The 20,465-nt window shown below is 47.8% G+C and overlaps 2 protein-coding genes across 2 annotated transcripts; one reads left to right on the top strand and one right to left on the bottom strand.

Annotated features, from left to right (window-relative positions):
• The first annotated feature begins 41 nt into the window (after window positions 1-41).
• On the top strand, window positions 42-6,479 carry DNALI1 (dynein axonemal light intermediate chain 1). The gene is made up of 6 exons (XM_054292653.1): window positions 42-136; window positions 244-320; window positions 400-569; window positions 1,947-2,125; window positions 5,031-5,195; window positions 6,134-6,479. The coding sequence occupies exons 1-6, from the start codon at window positions 56-58 to the stop codon at window positions 6,167-6,169; spliced, it is 708 nt and encodes a 235-aa protein (XP_054148628.1). The 5' UTR covers window positions 42-55; the 3' UTR covers window positions 6,170-6,479.
• Window positions 6,480-7,155: 676 nt separating this feature from the next.
• Window positions 7,156-19,011, bottom strand: GNL2 (G protein nucleolar 2). The gene is made up of 16 exons (XM_054292649.1): window positions 18,724-19,011; window positions 18,562-18,646; window positions 16,460-16,554; window positions 15,431-15,570; window positions 13,997-14,181; window positions 13,676-13,742; window positions 12,421-12,579; window positions 11,773-11,886; window positions 11,497-11,625; window positions 10,414-10,518; window positions 10,164-10,322; window positions 9,904-10,026; window positions 9,151-9,581; window positions 8,446-8,525; window positions 7,736-7,827; window positions 7,156-7,322 (listed from the first exon to the last, which is right to left on the bottom strand). The coding sequence occupies exons 1-16, from the start codon at window positions 18,785-18,787 to the stop codon at window positions 7,173-7,175; spliced, it is 2,178 nt and encodes a 725-aa protein (XP_054148624.1). The 5' UTR covers window positions 18,788-19,011; the 3' UTR covers window positions 7,156-7,172.
• Between the last annotated feature and the right edge of the window lie 1,454 nt (window positions 19,012-20,465).

The raw sequence follows: 20,465 nt of genomic DNA, 5'->3' as shown, positions 1-20,465 counted from the left end.
CCGCCCGGGCGTTGGTGCGCGGCGCGGTCGCCATGGTGACAGTGCCGCGGCCGCCATGGCGGCGCCGCCGGAGTCGCTGCTGCGGTACTGCCCGCCCGTGGTGGTGTCCCACCGAGAAGACAGGCCCTCCGCGGCGGTGAGCGCCCACGGGGGCACGCAGGGGGGCACCGCGCTCCGCCGGGGGTGAGCGGGCCGGGGACGCGGTGCCCTGCCCGCTGCTACAGCGCTGTCGTGTTCCCGCAGGGTCAGGCTCCGCGCACCCCCGCCGGCTTCGCCACGCAGCAGCCGCAGGAGCTCCTGAACCTCATCCTGCCGCCGCGGTGAGCGGGGCCGGGCCGGGGCCGGCGGTGCCCGGGGGGCCCCCGGTGCCTCCGGTAACGGCCGGTGCTTGTCTGGCAGGGAGTGGGAGGAGGCGCAGAAGCTCTGGGTGCAGGAGGTGAGCACCGCGCCCAGCACCCGCCGCGACGTCGTGCAGCTGCAGGAACAGCTGGACCGGCAGCTGCAGCAGCGGCAGGCGCGGGAGACCGGGCTGTGCCCCGTGCGCAGGGAGCTCTACACGCAGTGCTTCGGTCAGTGCCCGACACAGCTCCCACCCTGGGGACAGCCTGCACCTGAAAAACAGCCTTGAATCCTCGTGGTTACCCTCTTAGCTGCACTTCAACCGAGTTTAGTTAAAGTAACTTATAGCCGTTTATATGTTACACACCCTAATGACAGTGCTAGGCTCCCAAAGGTGAGGGGTTGCCTTCACATGAAAAACAGCCTGAAATACTCGTAGTTGCCCTCTTAGCTGCACTTCAACCAAGTTTAGTTAAAGTTACTTATAGCTATTTTTATGTTACACTCCAGTGACACAGTGCTGGGCTCCCAAAGGCGAGGGGATGCCTGCACGTGAAAAACAGCTTTAAATCCTCATAGTTATGCTCTTAGTCTTAGTTGCATTTCAACTGAGTTTATTTAAAGTAACTTATAGCTGTATGTGTGTTACACACTCTAATCACACAGTGCTGGGCTCTCAAAAGTGAGGGGTTGCCTGCACATGAAAAACAGCCTTAAATCCTTGTAGTTATCCTCTTAGTTTTACTTCACCTAAGTTTATTTAAAGTAAGTTATAGCTGTGTATGTGTTACACACTCTACAGTGTGAGGGGTTGCCTGCACGTGAAAAACAGCCTTAAATCCTCATAGTTACTCTCTCAGTTGCACTTCAAGCAAGTTTATTTAAAGTAACTTCTAGCTCTGTGTGTGTTACACACTCTACTGTGTGGGCTCCCAAAGGCGAGGGGTTGCCTGTGAAAAACAGCTTTAAATCCTTGTAGTTACCCTCTTAGCTGCACTTCAACTGAATTTATTTAAAGTTACTTATAGCTGTGTGTGTTACACACTCTATGGTGTGGGCTCCCAAAGATGAGAGGTTTCCTGCATGTGAAAAACTTGCAGGAAAAAAAAATCCTCATAGTTTTCCTCTTAGCTGCACTTCAACTAAGTTTGTTTAAAGTAACTTATAGCTGTGTGTGTGTTACACACTCTAATCACACGATGCTGGGCTCCCAAAGCCAAGGGTTGGCCATGGGTTGGAGAGCAGGGTCCTCTGAGGGCTCCCCCATGACTGCAACAAATCATTACACGTTTTTCAGTGTTTGCTGTTGCAGATTTAGGGGATAAGCTAATCACTGGCATTACCTGAAGGGCTGCACCACCACTCTGCTCTTACCTGCTGTGCTCAATGTAACAAAACACTGCACAAACCAACAACCCATCAAATTCCTCCTTCTCCATACACCACTGCAAACCAACAAGTTATTTACACAAAGCATGTGAGAAAGTTTGTTACAGGAATATAAACATGAGAATGCTTAGAAAATCTTGAATAATCAGTGTGACAGCGAGCCGAGCAGCTGTGTCCCTGGCAGAGGCACTGCAGGCTCTGTCCCTCCTCCCTTGCAGACGAGCTGATCCGGCAGACCACGGTGAGCTGTGCGGAGCGGGGGCTGCTGCTGCTGCGCGTGCGGGACGAGCTGCAGCTGACGCTGTCGGCGTACCAGGCGCTCTACGAGAGCAGCGTGGCCTTCGGCGTGCGCAAGGCGCTGCAGGCCGAGCAGGGCAAGGCCCACCTGGAGAAAAGGGTGAGACGCCTGCACTGAAGGGTCTGAAGGACACGGGGTGGAAGCAGGTTTCCTTGCTGGAAGAGCCTGAATGAGGGATGTGGAGCTGTCAGCTCCAGCTGCAGACAAGCCTGAAGAGCAGCATCCCTCATTCAGGCTCTTACTGATGGTGCCGCACGTTGGGCGCCACTATAAGAGCTTAAATGAGACGTGGGACTCCAGGCTGCTCTCCAAAGTGCAGTTTGTTACATCCAAGTGGTTACAGCAGTCCAGGGTCATGAGTGACAAAGCCTGTGCCGACAGCTGTCAGCTCCAGCTGCAGGCAGGCCTGGAGTCCTGCATCCCTCATTCAGGCTCTTACTAATGGTGCCCCACACTGGGCGCCACTCTCAGAGCTTAAATGAGGGATGTGGGACTACAGGCAGCTCTTCAAAATGCAGTTTAGTACATCCAAGAGGTTACAGCAGTCCAGGGTGGTGGGTGACAGAGCTCTGCCTACAGCTGGAGTCCTGCATCCCTCATTCAGGCTCTTACTGATGGCACCCCATGTTGGGCACCACTGTAAGAGCCTGAATGAGAGATGTGGGACTCCAGGGGCTCTCCAAAATGCAGTTTATTACATCCAAGAGGTTACAGCAGTCCAGGGTCGTGGGTGACAGAGCCTGTGCTGACAGCTGTCAGCTCCAGCTGCAGGCAGGCCTGGAGACCCTTCAGTTATAGTTACATTGCATTATATACTTTTCTTTTGGTTACAATACATTATTTACTTTTCTTTTGGTTACAAATGCATTCTATACTTTTCTTTGCTGGGCATCTTAATACAGCAGAACCAATCTATACCTTAACTTTTATCTATAGCCTATCATAACTACTGTAATTACCATATTCATGCTACTGTTCTCCAATCAATAAAAGTTAGTGCATTGCAGTTTAAGGTAGAAGTTGGTTTTCAGTTTTCTTGCAGTGGAAAGTTCTGAGAGCTTTTTTCTACTTGCAACATTGGCAGGCTTGTTTGCCTGTGCTATCTTTCTGCTTGGTAAAATCATCTTCTGTTTAAAGTAAGTTTATTCTTTGCTCTAAGCCATAAAAACCCCTTCTAACTAACACACCCTTTGCCTCCTTGGTTACCCAGCAAGACTGGCTCAGCAATTCTTTTCTACTATATCAAAACTTGCTTTCTTTTCTATTCCTTCATCAGACTCTACATTTAAAAATCATTCTGCTAAGCACACAAATCTGTGAGACTTTCTTGTCAAACTTTCATCCTTCCCAACACCTTGCCAAACTACTTGGGTTCCTGTGGTTGTGTTCGCAGGGGTCCCAGGACTAGGGAAGAGATGAGAATCTTGACTCCATGTTGCAGAAGGCTGACTTATTATTTTATATTAATATATTATATTAAGATATATATTACATTAAAAGAAAATATATTAGATATATTAGAACCATACTAAAAGAATAGAAGAAAGGATTTCATCAGAAGGCTAGAAAGGAATGGAATGGTAATGAAATCTTGTGACTGACCAGAGACTGGACTTTGATTGGCCATTAATTAAAAACAACCACATGAGACCAATCACAGATGCACCTGTTGCATTCCACAGCAGCAGATAGTTATTGTTTACATTTAGTTTCTGAGGTCTCTCAACTTCTTAGGAGAAAAGATCCAACTAAAGGATTTTTCATAAAATATGTCCTTGACAGGTTCCCACAAGGCGCTCTGCAGGCACTGTGCAGACTGTGGGAAAGTTGTTTCCTTTCCCAAAATCTGCACTGTGGAATTTTTGTCTGCTATGCTAATTCTAAACCTCCACCTTGACACCTTCCTGTTTGCCTTAGTGTTTATATCAAGTTTCTGTTGTGGTGGGTTATTTTATGGGAAGATCCTTCTTTGATAGCGTTTAGAGAATTTCTTATGTCAAGTTTCTGTTGTGGTGGGTTGTTTTATGGGAAGATCCCTCTTTGATAGTGTTTAGAGAACTTCTGCTCTTTAAATCTTTACAGCTTCCAATTGTACAACAGATTGTAAATAATTACATTAAAAACATAGTCCGCTGTCTCTGCTTGCCATGTATGAACTATGATACTGAATTTCTTTGTCTTTTACTGTTGAAAACAATGTAAAAGCAGAGTTTAATTAGTGGTAGTATCCCAATTAATGTAATACAATTATTTTACTGAAACCTGTTATCTTTTTTCAAGTCTTGACTGAAAATTAAAGTGAGACAAGGTGAATGACGCCTTGGGGCCCCGTGATAGAGCTTTCTGCACATGAACATAGCAGATTTTATATCCTTAAACTCATTGTTTCCATTTCCACAGGATGGCAGCAAAGACCATCAAAATACCCAGTTCACTCTCCTCAGGCTTAGCTGCTCTTCTGAAGCTTGTTGCACAGCTTTAAATATTGCACCACACGCCACTTTGTCCTGACACCTTAAATTTTAGCTCTTGTATTTTTCAGATTCTGTACTGCATTAGAATATAACTCTGAACTTCATATAGAGTGTTAGCAAGTTCTCTTCACAGTTCAGTTAGCCAAAAAACAATCCTTTTTCCTTTCCTGAGAACACCATTTATAGCTTCAGGCCCAAAAAGTATGAGCAGTAAATTGAGGAGAGCAAACTGGGAGGATGGGAGTTCATAACCTGAAGCTGTAATTCAACAACTAACTCCAATATGTACAGGGACCAATACTTATAAAACTGTGAAAACTCTTGACCCATGGTGCATTTTGGGTGTAGCTGCAACCAAGTTCTTGTACTGCCCAAGATGTGTCCTTTGAAGGCCTTTTAATAAAACCTCCTTCATTCCTTTAACTCTGGCTAGCCTCTGTTCTAGGTAGCCTCTCAAGGCATCAGTCCCATCTGAACTAAAAATTGACTGTTTGCAAACAAAACTTGAGACATCTGTACTCTTTTCCAAGATTGCAGAGCTGGAAGAGGAGAAGGAGGAGCTGGAAAAACAAGTGAGCGAAGAGAAAGCGAAATGTGAGGCCATTGAAAGGCAAGAAACAGAACGGAGAGAAATAGAAGAGAAGAAACACAGTGAGGAGGTTCTGTTCCTCAAACGGACAAACCAGCAGCTGAAGGTCAGTACAAATCCAGAATTCCAAATACTAGTGGTAAAATTCTCATTAAAACCATTAAAGCCCTAGTAACACAACACACCATTTAACATTAAATATTACCCAAGAACAACTGTGCAGGGACCGGATAATTATTTGTGCTTGTGGCTTTGGGGAGAACAGAGCTGCTGCTCTGTACTTTGTTTTTAAAAGGAAAACAAACCCCCACATCTTTTAAGTAAGGAAAGAATGTCACCCTGAACAGCATCAAATGTTTCTGGCTACAGCTAAAAACATTTCCCTTAGAGCAAGCTGCTTTTCCTGCAGATCTTACTTTTTAACTCAGATTTTCAGGCTGCCTTGGAATGTTTTAAACACAAAATCTTAGATCAGATGTGTGTTGCCCCTGAATCAGATTCTTTTTTGAAGTACCTGTACTTGACCAGCTGTGTGTGCCACTGCTGAGGGTTATTGTGGCTGCTCCCATCCATCCACTAACTGGCATCAAATTTTCTCACTAATCACAAAATTTGCTGTTCCCAGCTACTCTTGTCCTGGAGTCAGTTCATGTTCCAAATGCTAGAGAGCCAAATACTTAATTTAGCTCACATAGTCCAGCTTCAAATCTGAGAATTCAGACCACTGTTTCAACAGCTTTTATTTAATTTCCTCCTCAATGCTTCACATTCTAAACAGAATCTCTCATCGTACAGAGCCAAGGCCAGCTCTCTTCTCCTCAGAATGTAACAAATTTCATGCCAGGAACGACAAACTAATTTATAAAACATGTAGGAACGGAATTGCTGGGGAACAAACCTGGCCTGGTTCTCCTGGCAGCAGCACAGCATCCCTCAGCTCCTTGCTGTGAACATCCAACAGAAAATTTAGCCCTCCACAGCACTGAAGGTTTGTTTTTTAGGTTAGGAAATCTAATTTGTCTCACTGTCTCATTTGTTTTTCAGGCCCAACTTGAATGCATCATTGCAGCAAAGAATTAATTGTTTTGTTGTCCTCAAGGCAGGCTCTCAGAAGAGCTGTCAGAGCAAGAAGCTTGCAATTAGTGACAAAGATTTGTCTTCCTAAAATGATCTTGAGTTTTCACTTACCAGTAACAGCAGGCAGTGTAACTGTGTTCTTTCTTTCTCTCTTGAAGAGTTGAAATTCAAGAGCTTTTATTAATTACTGCTCCCTCCTTCAGAGCCATCTCAGCAGTCAGCTCTTTGAACAGTGAACTTGTCTGGAACTTGCCTGTTGGTAATGTGCTAATGACCTTCAAAGCAATAACTAATAAATATTTTTAAATGCAAACATCTCTCTGACATTAATAATTTGAAAATGTTGTAGAAGATTCAGAAATATAGAAGTGCTTACAAGCAAAGTAAGTCACATGCACCAAGAAATGGCAGCTCACTCTTGGACAGGTGTCTTGGGGGCATTTCCTTGAGTATCTGCTGGTGTCAACTGTACATGGAAATCCCTTGTCAGAACCATCAGCAGTGACAGCACAGGCAACACCAGAGCTCTGGGTGTGATTATTTCTGGTGAAAGGAAGGGGCACAATGGCACTCACAGATTCACTTCTTACTGGAAGGAAATGAAATCCCTGCTTGAGGTACCTCTGTGAGCAGCTGGTAACACAGAAGGTGAACAAGGCAAAGAGAATTCCCTGTAGTCATGTGAAAAACCCCACAAAGCCAGTTTCCAGAACTGGAAAAACTGGGTTTGCAGAACAAAACCCACCCAAACCCCACCGCTGAGCAACACTGGAATAGCTGCTTGGCTACTGCAGTGTTTGCTGGCCTGGGACAGCGATGTGGAAATACCACCAGCTCCAACTGCACAAAGAACTTTCAGATGATGCAGAAACAAAGACAGAGATGCTGCTCCTGGGGCCAGGACAGACCGGTCACACTGGGCTTTGAACAGGAACCGCAAGTTTTATAGTAAAAAAAGCCACCGCATACTAGAGCTGTTTTATGTAAAATTTAATAGAATAAGCAGCTATTGCTTATGGTTGTATTTTTTGTGCTTTGATCTTTGTCCCTCCAAGCCAGTTTTTTTCTTGTTCTTATTCTTATTTTTCACGTTGTGAGTTTCATAATAGCGGACTCCGACTTTCTTGGAGCGCTGCTGCCTCTCGGCTCGTCTCCTCTGCAAACACAAAACACATTAGCAAATCCCCAGCATCCAGAGCCTCAGTGTCTGCAACTCTCCAATGGTGTTCACTTTGCATTCCACACACGTTAAGTAAAATAAATAATTTCAAACAAAATGTTACTGATGTGATTCTGTACAGAACCCACCCACCCTGCTCTTATGGGAGAAAACTCCATTTCAGTCTTTGCAGCAAGACACAAAATACAATCTGGTGTGCATAGTCAGGTAAGAGGGAGGTGACAGAAGTTGTCACAGAACATTCATAACAGAATTCTGTTTTCATTCCCCTTCTGTTCATGCCCAAAGTCTCAAAGCTCTTTAGTGACAAGTCTCGTTAGTGATATGGCCAAGGATAGAAAAGCCAGCTGATTTCCCTGCTCAGTTGTACTACAGGAAAGAACACTTACTTCTTTGGATGTGAGTTTCTTACAAGGCTGTTTACCCAACTGGTCATCATCATCACTTTCCTCTTCTTTCATCTTTCTTTTCTTCTCTGTGCCTGCAAACAGCAGAGATCATGCCCTTGGTATCTTCCAGAACATTCATTTGTTTGAAGAACTGCACGCTGAGGTCACCATTTCAACTCCTTGAGCAACATATTCCCTTGGCTGTATTTAAGAGCTTCTACCAAAACAACATGAATGTTCCTCACAAGAGAATCACAGCTATTACTGTGAAAACTGCTCTTGAGCAGCAGGTTGCTCCAGCCACATCCAAGTCCAGGAGAATTCCACAATCCTGTCAGGACAGGGCTCTCACACTGGATTGTGCCTTTACTAAAACTGACAACAACTCAGTAAAAACTTATAGCTTGAAGTATCTCTGCTTTTATAACATCCCAAATCCCATCCACTCCTTCCTATAACACCCAGGCCTGCTCTGGCTGCAGCCTGCTGGGAGCCCAGGCTGCTGGAACTCAAAAATTGCCTTCACTGTATCCTCCCTCACTGAGAGGGACACCTCCCATCACACACAGCTGTTCCACAGGAAGGCTACACCAGGCCAGCAGCAGCCCTTGGCACAGCTAAAGGGAGATTTAAGTAGTTTTAGGGGACACAGGATCCAGTGGATGCTTCTCCCCTTAATGCCATTTTTTTCTCTACTAATCTTGTTTTACCTCTGTCTCCAGTTTCTTTGGGTTCTTCAGCCTTCTCCATGGATTTTGCAAACACTTGGTCACTCAGTCGCTTGGGGATTCTATGGAAGATAAAACCAGCAATAAAAGATTGTTGTTACACAAACAGTGACCACCTCTGAGAAGCCATCAGACTCCAGCAGATCCCAGTCCCCTGGCAGCATCAAAGCCAGTCTTTGCACCAGAATATTGCAATACCCTTGTTGCTGGAGTTGTTGTGCTTGTGTGCTATATGAGAGAGAAAATGCAGCACTTAAACCTTGAAATCTCCCTCCTCATAAAGCTAGTGGGTGAGCTTTGCTAAAACTGGGCCTGCTGTATGGGCCAGGACTCACTGCACATGCATGAACACCCAGGGATATCCAACCTTGGGATTATCCAACATCAAGGAGAGATCCAAGGATGCAGTATTGCTGCCCAGATAACCAAGATAATGCTAACTCCAATCCATAGTTTAAGAGGCAGCTTTCCAAAAGTGAGAACATTTTTAATTTGCTGGTAAAGAGCACCTCTTGGAATAATCTTTCAAACACAAATTGCTACTTGGCCCAATTCCCAACCCTTATAGCTAAGCCAGATAAGCTGTGGCAACTTATGTGTGTCAAGCAAGTCAGAAATTGAGTCAATCTACAGCAGAGCCTCATCAAACCTTTCCCCCCCTGCAATGTATTGGGCAGATTCAGGTACCTTATTGCTGAAAATCTCTTGGCCTTGGCTTTATCCAAAAATTTTCTGTATTTTGCAATCTTGTCCTCCAAAGCCTTAAGAACTGCTTTAGAGCTCTCCTGGACACCTGGTGCCACCTGCAATTCCTCCTCTCCTGGATGTTCCTCATTCTCCTCTTCCTCCTCTTTCTCCTCCTCTTCCTCCTCTCCAGTGGATTCATGGTCTGTGTCATCAAAGCCTGGCACATCGACAGGAACCAGGTCTTCTTCTGAGAACTGAGGTGCCACGTTAATCCTGCCGAAGTTCTGCCGCACGTGGGACATGAGCTGCCTGATTTCATTGTTTGTGTTGTTCCCCTCTTCTGCTGCCTCCACAGCTGGTGCCACCAACTCAGAGACTTTCTCCTCAGTGATATCTTGGCTGGATGTCACAGCTGCTTCCAGCACAGGAGGCTGCAAGGAAGAGCAGGGTGTATTATCCCCAAAGTCTGTCCCACCATCTCCAGGAACAACTTTCATTTTCTCTCATCAGAAAATGCCCAAGATGGCAACATGATTACAGACATTTCTCATAGTAATAATGACTCAGACATCTCTGTAAAGAGCACTGCTACCTGGTCCTCACCAAATTCAGGTGTCACATGAAGGACCATGCTTGGGCAGAGCACAGGACATGCACTGCCAAAGATCCATGGCACTCTGGGAGAAGGAGCAGTGAATACCATTAGGAAAATCAAATATGAGGGAGGAGGAGGCACAAGCATCACATTCTTACCTGGGGACCTGGCTGACCTGCCACTGGTTCTGCCATTGGTGGCATCACAAAGAAAGGGATTCTGCCCCTCTGCCAGTCATTGAGAACCATCTTGCTCACAGTCTGCAAGTCAGGCTCACCACCCTGAGAGAAACAGAAGAGTTTATGTCCACGTTTGTGGGGCACACAGCCCTCCCATGCCCCATGAGCAACAGAACCACTGCCATTTCCCATGTTCAGAACAGGATCTTCCAGCCCACAAATGCAGGAAGCTGGCACACCTTTAGCAGTTTTCCAGTCCTAGCAGCAAGTTTCTCAAGGAAGTCCACTGTATCCGTCCAGCACTCAATTTTGTATGTCTTCCTGATGTACTCTTCTTTGGCTCTTTCCAGCACAGCACAAATATGGTCTTCAGGGCTCTTAATCTTTTCAACTTGAACCTGAAAAAGCACAGCAGAGCATCAGCAGAGGATCAACCCTCTGAGACCATCACAGTGGGAACAAGCAAAGCCTCCCAGTGCAGGCACATACCACTCCCTTGAGCACAATGTCTGTCTCTGAGTCTCCTGATGGATAAACCACCCCGGGGCAGTCGATGAGGAAGATCCGTCGCATCAAGGTGATGTACTGCCACACCTGCAAGAGAGCAGCAGCTCCCATCAGCACCTCCACACAGGCCTTGCTTCATTCTTGCAGCCCAGAGCCAGAGAAGCAGAGCCTGACTGCTCCAGATTGCAAGGTAAGATGTGTTCTATTACCATCTGTATGGCAGATTATCTTTGTCATGTGGGCATTTAGCCTTATCTCTCTCTGAGTGACCACAATCACTACTCTCTCCAGGGAGACACCTGCTGATAACAGCTACTGAATGTCCCTGCACGGCTGATAAGAACTACAGCATCCCATTGGGAGATGGGAGCCCAGAGGGAGGAGCCAAGCATTCCTACCCGGATAGAATCTGGAGATTCTGGAACACCAGCACGGCTTCTGCACTGGATTGCCCAGAGGAACAGCAGCTACCTCTGCCCCTGGATCTTCAGAGGCAGAGACTGCACCTTTCTCCAGGATCCCTGCTCCAGCAGAACCAGCCCTGACACTGCAGGAGGGCTGAGCCACAATTCCAATGGGACTGCTGCCAACAGCCTGACCCACAGGGTGTCAGGTTGGGTTCTGACTCTGGCACTGTTGTTCTAGTGTACTGCATTGTTTATTTTATACTTTTATTTTTCTGCCCTATTAAAGAACTGTTATTTCCTGCTCCCATATTTTTGCCTGAGTGCCCCTTAATTTAAAATGTATAGCAATTCAAAGGGTTTGGGAGGGTTTACATTCTCCATTTCAAGGGAGGCTCCTGCCTTCCTTAGCAGACTCCTGTATTTCCAAACCAAGACACTGACCCAGCATTTGGATCAGGGAGTGAGGGCAGCTGAGCATTCCCATCACAGCCCTGCAGTACAGCAGAGTGGGAATTTGGGAATGCTGCCAGAGCAGGGACTGTCCATGAGCCCCTCCTCAGGGTCCCACAACCTGTGCAGGTCAGTGCAGAACCTGACAAGGTCACTAGGCTGATTTCACATGAGCACATTTGTGTCTTTAGCACTGGGATGTTCCTACCTTTGTTTCCCCTGCAATGGGGGCCACGCTGCAGACCTTCTTGGACCTCAGGGTATTGATCACTGAGCTCTTGCCAACGTTGGGGTAACCAATGAAACCCACACTGATCTGCTTCTTGTCAGAGTGTAACTGGTGAGAAATAACAGATCCTTTTACATCTTGGAGTGAGGGACAGAATTACCACTGCAGTCCTGAACCCCAATTGCTAACAAAGCAAAAGACCACACACAGTAACCCCCCTCAAACCAACCACAGATCCCCAAAATCGTTTTGTACCTTTCCAAACTGCCTGAGGAGCTGGATGAAGGCACCTTTGCCGAACGGGTTTGTGAGGCTGGCATGGAAAGCAAGTGTTGGATACTCCTGGGAAAGGACAGTGACCCAACGCTTCTGCAGAGGCAAAGAGGACTGGGTTAGAGACTGGGGCTGGACAGTGACACTCTGAGCTCAGAGAGGAGGACACAGCCTCTGCACTGGGCTCACAACTGCAACATGAACATTGCTAAGGAAGAACCTTTGAAGCACTTCCCCAGCCCAACAGTATTGTTTGTATTAAAGACAAACAATTTCCCAAAAACGCCTTCACTGCTAGCTAAAACTCATTAGTTTAATGACATAAAGCAAACCAGCTGGGGTGGATATGGATCCTAGGCAGACTAACATTTAGCACACTGTGGAGACAACAGCTGAACTGTTAAATCCAGACAGAGGAAGTAGGGAATTTGTGGCTGGCGTGTGTTGCTCAACTTGGCCAAACTTGGACAGATTTACATGGTAATTGTTACTTTTACTGCAGGCAAGCAGAGAACTCCCAGCGCCCCAGTTGCAGTACGCCCTTCCAGACCAGCATGGGGACTGGCACAGAGCTACAGCCACAACAGGAACAAAGAAGGTCCACAGAATAACAGGCAGGACTGTGCTTACAGTGGCCCAGGTAGGAATGAGATCACATTTGTTCAGGACAAAAATGAGATGTTTCCAAGGTTTCTCCTTTTTAAGGTAGGATTCCACGTGAGGGGAGCGAGTGCCCATGGGATCTCGGGCATCCAGAACTTGAACAACAACATCTGACGAGTCAATCACCTGAAAAATAAAAAAAAATCCACATAGAAGTAATGGGTTTTGCAGAAAGCAAGATATCTGTACCTCCTAAATGAAAACTAGTGATATTTGAAACTACAGCATTAATTTAAAAACCTTGTATCCTTCACAAACTGCTAGTTCCTCACAGACAAGTGAAGTTCAGACTAACATCCATTGATGCTCTACTCTCTCCTCTCCTAAATCCCCTCCAAATTCAGCCTGGAGAGCTGAACAACTTTTACCTGCTCTTATACACCAGGGAAAGAAACCACTACACCCAAATGGGAAAACTAAAGTGCTGCAGCACACAAACCCCCAGTGTTCATCCTCCATCCAGCAACAACTCCCTTCTCCCATTTCATAATGCACCAGGGTATAAAGGATGTTTTCTGGACCAATATGAAACACACAACCAAGCAGGAACCTGCTGTTAGTCCACGAAGCAGCTACAGCAGGGAGCTGTCATTTATGACTTGTTTCAAGCCAAATGAATTTGTTTCACAGCTTTTTCCTGCAGTTTTGGCAGCCTCTTACTGAAATCTGTTTTGCTGAACCATTCCCAGCGCTTTTAGAGCCGAATGAAAAGGTTTTAAGCTACATTCAGAAATTCAGAGCAAAAAGTCAAGCAATTTCACACCTAAGAGTCACTGAGAGCACACAAACTGCTCATACCACCCTGATTCACTCAGTCTCCATTTCTCTGGCAGCCATGGTGGCTCATGGAGAATTGAGGGTCAGAGCTCTCCCAAGATGACCCTATCAACATGCCAGATGTTTTTAGCCTAAAGAAACTGAAGGGAACATGACTCTTTTACTTGTGGTGAAGACCCAGGAGTCCAAGAGAAACTGATACCTTCACTCTGCCAGTCCCCTTCTAGATCATGTATTTTAAGAATGTTTGTTCCTATAGGACAAGAGCTCAAGAATCAAGCTCAGTCAGGCAGAGATTTAGAAATTAAAATCTACTCTTTTTGAGTTTTTCTCATTGTTGCTGTACAGGATTTCAGTGCTGTGCTGTGTAAAGGCTGACAGTTTCACAGCTTTACTGTGTAAAGGCTGACAGATGTGATTGCTGTAAAATCCAAGTGTCATTTACCTTGTAGAGCTCACCCCAGATTCTTTTGGACTGTCCTTTCTTAAAGATTTCCTCTTGTGCTTCATCCCTAGAAGACATCACCAGAAACATCAGCACCACAGATACAGAGGCAGGATCATCTTCTCTTAATCCATTTACAGACAAAAGAGGGGACAAAGCCCAAGTAACAGTTGGTATTTAGCCAAAATCCCACATTCAGCTAATCTCCTTATCCTTCCTCCTCACACAGTAACAGCATTGATGGAGGTACCAGATCCATATTTAAAAACAAGGCTGGCTTTTCCTATGTGTATACAATGAATAATTTTCCTTTCCAGTCACCTTACACCAGTGTCCTCTGTCACCAGGTCTCGGTCCTTGCCTTGGTCATAAGACTCTGACGAGGCCTCAGCATTCTCCACCAGAGACTGCACATCACTTGCAGACAGATTTGGTCTTTTCCTTTGTGCTTTGGGGCCAAACGTTGTTTCAAATGTTTCTGTGTCAAGAATGTGAACTCTGGAGGTCTGAGGAAAAACAGGTTGGTTAAAAAAAAACAAACCCCAAACACCATTTTTTTCCAATCTCTCGTGACACACAGGAAAAGAGCCCCAAGTTCAACACAGCCCTGGCAGCCTGTAAGTGACAGGCACTTCCTTAATAATGTTTGAGTTTTCCACTTCAAGCTTTGAGAAACACAAGAGTGGATACTTAATAAGCAACAAAACATTCTGCACTTGCCAATGAGCCATGCTTCAGTTCTTCCACCATAAATGGTGTCAAATGCAATTACAGGCACCGTGATGAAAATTCAGCTGCTATCTTTGATCACTGCTTGTTTTTCTAACAAGAGCACAAATCTTGCCAAATTCTCAGATTTTTGTCAGGGATAATTACAATCAAAACTAGATTTTAAAGCTTGCAATGAAAGCCAGCTTGTCTTGGAACAGCAAACAGTGCATGGCTGAAAGGAGCAATTTGTTTTTGTAATGCATGTTTTAACACAACCTTTTCCCTAATTTAAATAATGTTCTTATGACATGAACTTGCAAGGTTTCCATATGACAAAACAGCTACCAATAGTCCAAAATAATGGTTTAGACTCTGAAAAAATGGCAGTAACTAAAATTGGATGCACTAGAAATGAAGGCTGAATGAAGAAGAATTTCTGGTACAGGATAAAACACGTGTTTGAGTTGAAATTCATCATGTGAGTGTCTGAAGAGTGAAGCAGCCTCAGGAAAGGCACAGAAGCTGTTAGAGGCATTAGAACTTCAAAAGACCACACACAGTTACCCTCCAAACCCCCCATTAACCTATCACAAATCAGATCATAATATGACAGTATCATAACCTGTCACAGAATCACAGAAGGCTTTGTGCTGGAAGGGACCTTAAAGCCCATCCAGTGCCACCCCTGCCATGGCAGGGACACCTTCCACTGTCCCAAGTGGCTCCAAGCCCTGTCCAGCCAGGCCTTGGGCACTTCCAGGGATGGTGCAGCCACAGCTGCTCTGGGCACCCTGTGCCAGGGCCTCCCCACCCTCACAGGAAAGAAATTTTGGGGTAATTTCCTATTGGAGAATGAGAATTTTTATTAAATAATGTATCTTTCTTTGCCCTCACACTTGATGGCCACAGTGACAGGGAATCAGAAACATCTTTCCCCAAGGAATCCACTCCAGCTGCCCCTTGCAGAAGGCAGCATTTCCCAGCATTTCCCAGGCTGATCAGGACAGCAGAGCTGCTCACAGTTGTGCACACAGGGATACCCACGTGTGGTTTGATCCTGTCGTGGAACAGGGACATGGGCAGCTTCTTCTGCTTCATGATCACCCTGTAAGGATCCTTCATCACGGTCTCCATCTCCTCCTGGAATTTCTGCAGGGATGATTGCTTGATCACACGAGTATTTCCTGTAAAAAACAAACATCACACCTGGCCTTTCCTGATCTCAACTGCTCCAACTGGGGACACTAATAAAACATGAACTTTCCATCTAGGAACAAAAATATCAGTGAAAACAAAAAGGGTTTTACTTGAGACCAAGCCTAAATAAGCAGTGAATCCCTTTCTTTCCCACAATTTATCGGAAATTTCAAAAGTCTTTTCTAGGACATTTAACAGCCATACACATGGGCAAACCTTGGGGAACAAAATAGGAGCAAAATAACCCCCCTGAGGGAGTGTGTGGAAAGTAAAGCCCCAAAGCACAGGTACAGGCAAGGGGTGACAATGATGCCTCAGGATTTCAGCTTTTATATTTTCATATATTTGTAATCCTGCAGTTCTTTAGTGTGTAACTCCAAACTCCACACACAGTGTGAGCTGCTGCTTCCCCAGTTTGGGCAGGCACAACAATTCCTCTCCAGGCCTGGCAGTCAATGACACCTCACTGCCTCAGACCCTGAGAGATGGAAACAAAAGTGAGTTGGGGGAGCAAACTTGGGGTCAATGACTTTATTAGCTGAAGCTGTAATTGGAAGATGAACCCCCAATATGCAAATGGACAAACTTATAAAAAAAGTGTGAAAACTCATGACCTGTCATCCATTTTGGGTGGCCCTTGGGGGGCTTTGTCTGCCCTAAATGTACCTGGAGGTACTTCAATAAATAGAACTGCTTTTTATTCCCTTAATTTTGTCTGCCCTCTGTTTTTAGGTAGCCCCACAAGGCACTAACAGCAGCAGGGGCTCTCACCATCCCACACAGCTCTCAGATCACCATTCTGAAACAAACCCCTTGCATCACACTAAATTCAACAGCTTTGAAGCTTGCTGAGTCTGGAATTTGGACAAAACTCACCAAACCATTTGATATTTGGTTCCACTCTTGCAACAGTGCCTGGTGCCACAGTTGACTGATACTGCAGAGGTTTGATGATTTTGCCACGTTTGTTCCTGAGGGACAAATGAAGAAATGTCAGTGCACAAAGGGCAGCACTGACCCCTCAGGCCCTGTGTGTGCCAGGCCAGAAGCAGAGGCACAAAATGCAGAGGGACTGTGATGGTGCTCACAGGGGTCTGAGGATGAGGGATGAGGATCTGACTCCATGTTTCAGAAGGCTGATTTATTATTTTATGATATATATTATATTAAAACTATACTAAAAGGATAGAAGAAAGGATTTCATCAGAAGGCTGGCTAAGAATACAATAGGAATGATACAGGTTTGTGGCTCAGACTCTCTGTCTGAGCCAGCTGGGCTGTGATTGGCCATTAATTAGAAACAACCACATGAGACCAATCACAGATGCACCTGTTGCATTCCACAGCAGCAGATAATCATTGTTTACATTTTGTTCCTGAGGCCTTTCAGCTTCTCAGGAGGAAAAATCCTAAAGAAAAGATTTTTCATAAAAGATGTCTGGGACAGAGGGACCCTTCCCTGCAGTGGTGAATGCTGCTGTGCCTCCCTGAGGTGAGTTACCCAACCTGAGTGGCAGTGATGGCAGTCACAGCCTTTGGTGTCACTCCAGCCTGGCCAGACCCTCCCTGCAGCTCCTTGTGGCAGCCAGGAAGGGCTCCTGGAGCTGCAAAAGGCACCAGGGCTGTTTTCTGGCAAACCCCACTGAGCTCTCTCACAAAGCCCTTTAACCAGCTCTGCAGGACTCACCCACACAGGATTTACAAGAAGAGACCTGGTTTGAACTCAGCAATATCTCAAAATCCCTCCTCCCCATCTGCTCTCCAAACAGGGGGAAATTTGGCACAAGAATCTAAACAAGGTGATGTGAAACAGAACTGCCATGGCACAGCCAGGTGGGTGCTGCTCCCCTGCCATGGATCTATGAGTGTGGCACAGAGGGCAACAGGGGCATCCTCTGTGGAGATGCTGAGGGAGCTGAGGCTCTTCAGGTGTTTGGGGAGAGATTTTGAGCTTTGCTGCTGTGGGAAACTCAGGAATTCTGTGTGGTTTGGGTCTCTCCAGGCAGATGCATCAAGTGTTTTACACGTGTATCCCGGGTACATTGCTGGGCTGCTGAGAGCTCGGGATCAGGCTTGGGATCAGGATCAGGATTAGGCTCAGGATCAGGCTGGGATCAGGCTCAGATCAGGCTTGGAATCAGGATCAGACTCAGGATCAGACTTGGAATCAGGCTCAGGCCTCTGATCAGGCCTAGGATCAGGATCAGGCTCCCAAGCTCACAGGGTTGCAGAGCCCACCACAGAGCAACTCTCAAGTTTCCACATGACAAAACAGCTACCAATAGTCCACAGTAATGCTTTAGACACCATGAAAAAATGGCAGTAATTAAAACTTGATGTACTAGAAATGAAGGCTGAATGGACAAGAATTTCTGGTACAGGGTAAAACACAAATGAGTTCACATTCATCACGTGAGTGTTTGCAGGGTGCAGCAGCCTCAGGAAAGGCACAGAAGCTGTTAGAGGCATTAGAACTTCAGCTGGCACATTAATGCATCACAAATCAAATCATAATATGACAGTATCATAATCTATCACAGAATCAATGAAGGCTTTGGGCTGGAAGGGACCTTAAAGCCCATTCAGTTCCACCTCTGCCATGGCAGGGACACTTTCCATTGTCCCACTGCCCTGTGCAGCCTGGCCTTGGGCACTGCCAGGGACCCAGGAACAGCCACAGGCACCTGTGCCAGGGCCTCCCTCCCTCACAGAGAACAATTTTTAGGGTAATTTCCTATTAGAAAACAAGAATTTTTATTAAACAATGTATCCTTCCTTCCCAGTACCAGTCCCAGCCAGGGATCCAGGGGCAGTCACAGCTGCTCTGGGCACCTTGCGCCAGGGAACAATTTTTGTGGTAATTTCCTATTAGAAAACAAGAATATTTATTAAACAATGTATCTTTCCTGACCAGCACCAGTACCGGGGCGTCCTGGGACCTGTCCTGGGATCGCGGCCAGGCCAGGCCGGGCCCTCACCTGCGCTCCTTCTGCCGGTACATGTTGAGCCGCCGGATGGTCGCTCGGTCCCGCATGTTGTTCCCTCCCTCGCCCCCGATGCGATCTGCGGAGACAAGAGAACATCAGCCCCGGTTCGGTTCGCTCCGGTGCAGCCCGCCCGGCCCGCGGCCCTGCCCGTACCGGGGTTGGTGCTGGCGCGGGAGGGGTTGATGGAGCAGCGGCCCTTGTAGCGCGGCTTCACCATGGTGCCGGTGTCGGTATCGGTGTGTGTGAGGGTTCCGGTGTCGGTATCGGTGTGGATGCGGGTGCCGGTGTAGATATCGGTACAGGTGCCGGTATCGGTGTGGATGCGGGTTCCGGCGCCGGTATCGGTGTGGGTGCGGGTTCTGGTGCCGGTATCACTGTCGGTTCGGGTTCCGGTGCCGGTATCGCTCCCGGTATCGGTTCCGGTGCCGGTGCCGGGACAGGCCCGGAGCGCTCAGGCCGGGCCGCGGACACGCGCGCGGCACTTCCGGCGCTCAGCAGCGCCTGACGCAATTCCGGGAGCACCGCGCGGCGGCGCAGGCGCAGTGGCACCTCCGGGCCCGGTTGCCACGGCAACCTCGGCTCGACCTGCCCGGGCCCGGGTCCCTTTGTGCCACCCTGTGTCACCCATGTCCCCTCCGTGCCCCAGTGCCCCCGTGCTCTGTGTCACTGTGCTCTGTGTCACTGTGTCCCGTGTCACTGCCCGTCTCTGGAGTGGCGGTGCCCGCCCGGAGCGCCGCAGTGTGGCCGGTCCGGCCCGGGCCCGCGGGGTGGTTGGGAGGCCCCATTGTTCGGGAATGGAGTTTGTGCAGTGACACATCATGGAAATGGTTCGGGAGAGCGGCGGGGGCGCTCCCTGCCTATCGCTGGTGGATAGGGGTGGCTGGCGTGACACTGGGGCTACTGGTGTGACACTGGGGCTGCTGGTGTGACACTGGGATGGCTGGTGTGACACTGGGGTGACTGGTGTGACACTGGGGTGGCTGGGGTGACACTGGGGTGGCTGGTGGGATACTGGGGCTGATAAAGGGGCACTGGGGTGGCTGGTGGGATACTGGGGGTGCTGGTGGGACACTGGGGTTGCCAGAGGACACTGGGACAGCTGTAGGGACACTGGGGCTACTGGTGGGACACTGGGACAGCCAGAGGGGCCCTGGCGCTGCCAGAGGGGCACTTGGACAGCCAGAGGGACAGTGGGGTGGCTGTTGTGACACTGGGGCTGCTGGTGGGATACTGGAGCAGCCAGAGGGGCCCTGGGGCAGTCAGAAGGACATTGGGGCTGCTAAAGGGGCGCTGGGCTGCTGGTGTGACACTGGGACGGCCAGAGGGGCCCTGGGGCTGCCAGAGGGGCACTTGGACAGCCACAGTGACACTGGGGTGGCTGATGTGACACTGGGGCTGCTGGTGGGACACTGAGGCTGCTAAAGGGACACTAGGACAGCCAGAAGGGCAGTAGGGCAGTCAGAAGGACATTGGGGCTGCTAAAGGGCCACTGGGGCTGCTGGTGGGACACTGGGGCAGCCAGAGGGACCCTGGGGCTATTGCTGTGTCACTAGGGCTGGTAAAGAGGCCCTGGGGCTGCCAGAGGGGCACTTGGACAGCCACAGGGACACTGGGGTGGCTGATGTGACACTGGGGATGCTGGTGTGACACTGGGGCTGCTAAAGGGGCACTGGGACAGACAGAGGGACACTGGGACAACCAGAGGGGCACTGCTGCAGCAGGGACTGGAGCACCAGGCAGTGCTGCTGGGTGTTTACAGGCACACAGAGCTGCTCTTCCTGGATTACTGGCAAAGAATTTTAGAAATCAGCAATAACAACGCTGCGTGTTTTCATGTGCGAGTAAAGAACTGCGTGGATGGTGCATTAACAGAGCAAATCTGTGCAAGGTCTGTG

Source organism: Melozone crissalis, unplaced genomic scaffold (assembly GCF_028551555.1).
Source record: "Melozone crissalis strain CALT ecotype California unplaced genomic scaffold, PUWL_Pcris_2 ptg000111l_1, whole genome shotgun sequence".
Lineage (NCBI taxonomy): Eukaryota > Metazoa > Chordata > Aves > Passeriformes > Passerellidae > Melozone > Melozone crissalis.
Note: the sequence above shows the minus strand (reverse complement) of the source record. Positions and strands in the feature narration are given on the sequence as shown.